Source organism: Microtus ochrogaster, unplaced genomic scaffold (assembly GCF_000317375.1).
Source record: "Microtus ochrogaster isolate Prairie Vole_2 unplaced genomic scaffold, MicOch1.0 UNK26, whole genome shotgun sequence".
Taxonomy (NCBI): Eukaryota; Metazoa; Chordata; class Mammalia; order Rodentia; family Cricetidae; genus Microtus; species Microtus ochrogaster.
The window spans coordinates 696,309-700,091 of NW_004949124.1; the positions used below are offsets into that span (position 1 = coordinate 696,309).

At 45.3% G+C, this 3,783-nt stretch overlaps 1 protein-coding gene across 2 annotated transcripts in view; it reads right to left on the reverse strand.

The window, feature by feature from the left end:
- Window positions 1–632: 632 nt before the first annotated feature.
- Ttc27 (tetratricopeptide repeat domain 27) overlaps window positions 633–3,783 on the reverse strand; it is a 131,087-nt gene continuing 127,936 nt past the window's right edge. Inside the window, exons 20-21 of one of the 2 annotated variants that reach the window (XM_026789696.1) lie at window positions 2,153–2,253; window positions 633–907 (exon numbers count right to left, since the gene is read on the reverse strand). In XM_026789696.1, coding sequence (XP_026645497.1) covers window positions 785–907; window positions 2,153–2,253 — 224 coding nt within the window. In that variant the 3' untranslated portion in view covers window positions 633–784. The remainder of the gene's footprint in view (window positions 908–2,152; window positions 2,254–3,783) is intronic. The other variant, XM_005367932.2, reaches the window with a different exon arrangement.

Genomic DNA, 3,783 nt, shown 5'->3' on the forward strand with positions numbered 1-3,783 from the left:
CAAGTCAGGAGCCTAACAATTCCTCACGTTGACTTTTGTACTCTGAGTATTAAGCTCAGCCGCCGCCTTCAGTATTTGCTCCCACTGACATTACAAAGAAAGCATTTCAGTCTGGTGTTTCTGTTAGATGGCACCACCTATAGCTGTCTTAACCCACAACAAGCTTATTAAGCAACCTCTTTGGGGCTGGCAGTATATTCCATAAAGAGCTAACAGCCTGCTTCCTGGTGGCTAATGATGGAGTTGTAATCTGGATGTATCATTTCTTTTCTTGCATTTTCTTGGTTTGGAAGTTAAACCACACTCACACTTCCAACTTAGACAAGACCATGCCTGTGACACAGACACAGAATCTCAATGAGTGTAAATGTCTTCACTGCCAAGTCCACTCTTTTATCATTTTTGGACAGTAATGTAGCCAAGCTAATGATTCCACAAGCTTGTAGTGTCTGAAGGGTGCCCCAACCCCCAAACATTTATACTAAGTTTTTCCAAAGAATGAGGCACTCATGGTAGGCTGAGTAAGAATGATCCCTGTGCTGGCCCCTTGTGTGGGAGGGCCTCAAAAACGCAAACACTTAATTTACCAATAACTAGACAAGAGTACAAACAGCCTTTCTGTTTAATGAATTTCAGAACTGCAGAGATCTGAGAGCATCACAAAATAAGCCTGTTTGCCAGCAAACAAATTTATTTTAAAAGTCAGCATCTTGTGTTTCAGATACTCAGGTACTGAGGAATCAGAGAAGGCAAAGGTGCCTTTGCACAGCTGTCCCTGGCACAGTCAGTACCGGTTCCGGAGTTGGTTGCTGAGGTCCTGCAGTTCAGCCTCCAGAGCATTCAGAGCTGCCATTTCGTTGGCGAGCTCTCCAGAGACTTCTCCACTTGCCACATCTGTAAAATTTTGCTGCAATGTAAAACAATATGACCATCAAAAGATGAAATTTCTTCCAAGCAACTAGCTATAGCATGGAAGCAACATAGCAACACAGCATCCAGTGTTGTTGGCATGATGCTACCACCAACAGTGCAGCCTTAGGCAGTGTTTGCTTAGACCCCAGAAAGGTTCACGCCTAATAATAACAAATCTAAACAGTGTGCCTGACCTCAGGAACTCAAGAGATCTCCAACTTTAGCTCAGTGGTAGAGCATCTGCCTAGAGTGCCCTAGGCCTTGGGTTCAACCTCTTGCTTTGTTCTTCATGGCAACTGCCTTAAATGTTGATTGCTTTTGTCAATGTTATACGATAATGGTATCTGGATGAATGAATATCATTCATCCAAACAAAATTCTATTTCTTGTGCCTGCCTGGTGAGTCAGGAATCGGGCAAGAAGAAAATCAGCTTCAGGATTTTCCAGCCATACATGGGCAGGGAGGAGAGGTAGGCTGCACACATGTTCGTGTGTCTCGCTGTGACATATGATTTACTTTCAACCAAGCTGAGTAGATTTGTAGTGTGGAACAGCACTTCCCAGCAGACTGATTTAACTATTGCTGCAGGGTGCTGAGTAGAAAATACATCTTTTAGGCAAAGAACCCAAACACAGAGTGCATTTCCAATAGGAATCACAGTGCTTACAACTCACGATGGACCTGCATTCCTTCTCACGGAGGTTAGGAGGAGCAGAAAAACTGAGGCTTACAAAGAGTGAAAAATCTGGCGAGCAGCAAATCTCACAGCTCCACCCACAGCCCTCATGACAACCTTGGCAGCGACCTGTACGATGACAAGGAGCTGAGGACAGAGGGGTCACTCTGCCCTGAGAGGACTGGCCTGAATGACCTGTGAGAGTCTATTTAAATTTCCTACAAATTTACCGTTTCTGTGTTATCTGTATTGATAAGACGGTTCTTTGTTTAGCTGGAGGTGGGGGACTCCTATTTCCCGAGTCAGAAGACAGACTGGCACAAACCAAGACTGTTCAAGCTCTAAAGGTTAGCTCTGCTCATTTTCACTTTCTAAAGTGCAATTCACATCACCAAACCCAATTCAAAACTACAAAAGGCATTTTTTTTTCTAATACAAAACGATCAAAACATGTTTTCAAGGAGATGTGCAGAGGCAATCCGTCCTGGTTTTGTAAAAACAGGGATGACCCCACACTGATGACCTTGCGCCCAACAGTTCTGATGAACTCAGGCCATGCTCACCTTCGCTTTGGATAACAAACCCCGTAAGCTGAGCCGAACTGAAGACAGGGCCTGCACAGCTTCCTGGGGGCTGGACTTGCTCTCACTGCACTTTATAGCCACTGCAAAACAAGCACAGGGGACACACGTAGAGCTGGTCATCTAGGGCTCAGAAGCAGCTGTGTACTGTGCATTTGCAACAGTCACCTTTACAAGTTCCACACCCTAATCCCTCCTTTCGTCTTCTGCTTGGTGGTACTGGGAACTCACACCTAGGCCTGAGCATGAGGGGCAAGCACTTGTCTACCACGGAGTTACACTCCAGTTATCCTTCATCCTTCTTTAAATAGGCAAACACGGCTAAGGAGAATTTTGAAGAAAACGTGTGTGTTCAGATGAGTTACATTAGGCAGGGATCCCACATATGTATGTACAGTCACATACACATGCATACAAATGTGCACACCAGTGAGTTGGGCAATGAAACAAACCCTAATCAAAAGCAAGGCACTCTCAGAGGATCAAAACTGATGCTGCACGTCTCAGTGTGGCTGTCCATGGTCCCAAGTCACTAAAGAGGACACATGGTTGCTGATCTCACTGGCCCACAAAGTGACATGCCAGATGCACCAAGCTCAAGTGCTTGCTGCATTTTTATATCCCAATTTTACAGCATTCTGGGAGAACTGGCATCAACAATCCACGTCTTCATTTAGGCATTGTGACCAAGGCCAGGCACTTGAGCTCCCGGGCCACATCTGGTATCAGCTCGGAGGGAAATCGCTGGTTCCTAGAAACTCTGCCTCCAGCATTCTGGGGAGCCTGTTTCTCTAAGATTTATAATTCTGAAGGGAGCAAGTATACGCCTCCCTGGAGGAAGGCTGGCTGCTAACGCCTTGTAAGAACAAGTGAAGACCTCCACACTAGCGGTGCCTGGGATCTTTCCATTTCTAAAGATTATGCTCACACGCTGAAGAGAGATGCTCAAGGGTTAAGAGCACTTGCTCTTCCTCAGGGCCTGGGTTCAATTACCAGACCCAGATAGTGGTTGGCAAGCATACGGAACCCAGTTCCAGGAGACCTAATGCCCTCTTACAGGATGCTCTTACAAGATGCTGCAGGCACTGCACTCACACAATGCACTGACAGACATGCAGAAAAGCATCCATGCACAAAACAATAAACTAAAAGAAATTACATTCACTAAATTCAAAAGCAGATCCTATTTTATAACTACAACATCATAGACCACAGCTGCAAACTGTAAGCAATTGGAAGAAACAACCTACGGCCTGACCAAACAGCTTTGCACTAATTAATAATATCTATGGCCAACAGGAAATGGGTTTGATGCATCTATTTCAGAATAATGATCAGACTTCAATAGCCTCATGGTGGTGCACACTGATTATTAACTTTAAGCCCATGTTCAGAGTCCCAGCTGATCAGACACTGAGGATTGCTTCTCTGGAGGAGGAGCTGCCTCTACACAGCAGAGGTAAGCCATTTACTTAATGCCCAGTTGTGTATACCAGAAGCACCTGTAGTTCCAGTTCTTTAGTCCTTCATTTTTTTAAGCCAGGCAGTGGTGGTGCATGACTTTAGTTCTAGCACCCAGGAGGCAGAACCCAGGATCTTTCTGGGCTTGAGGC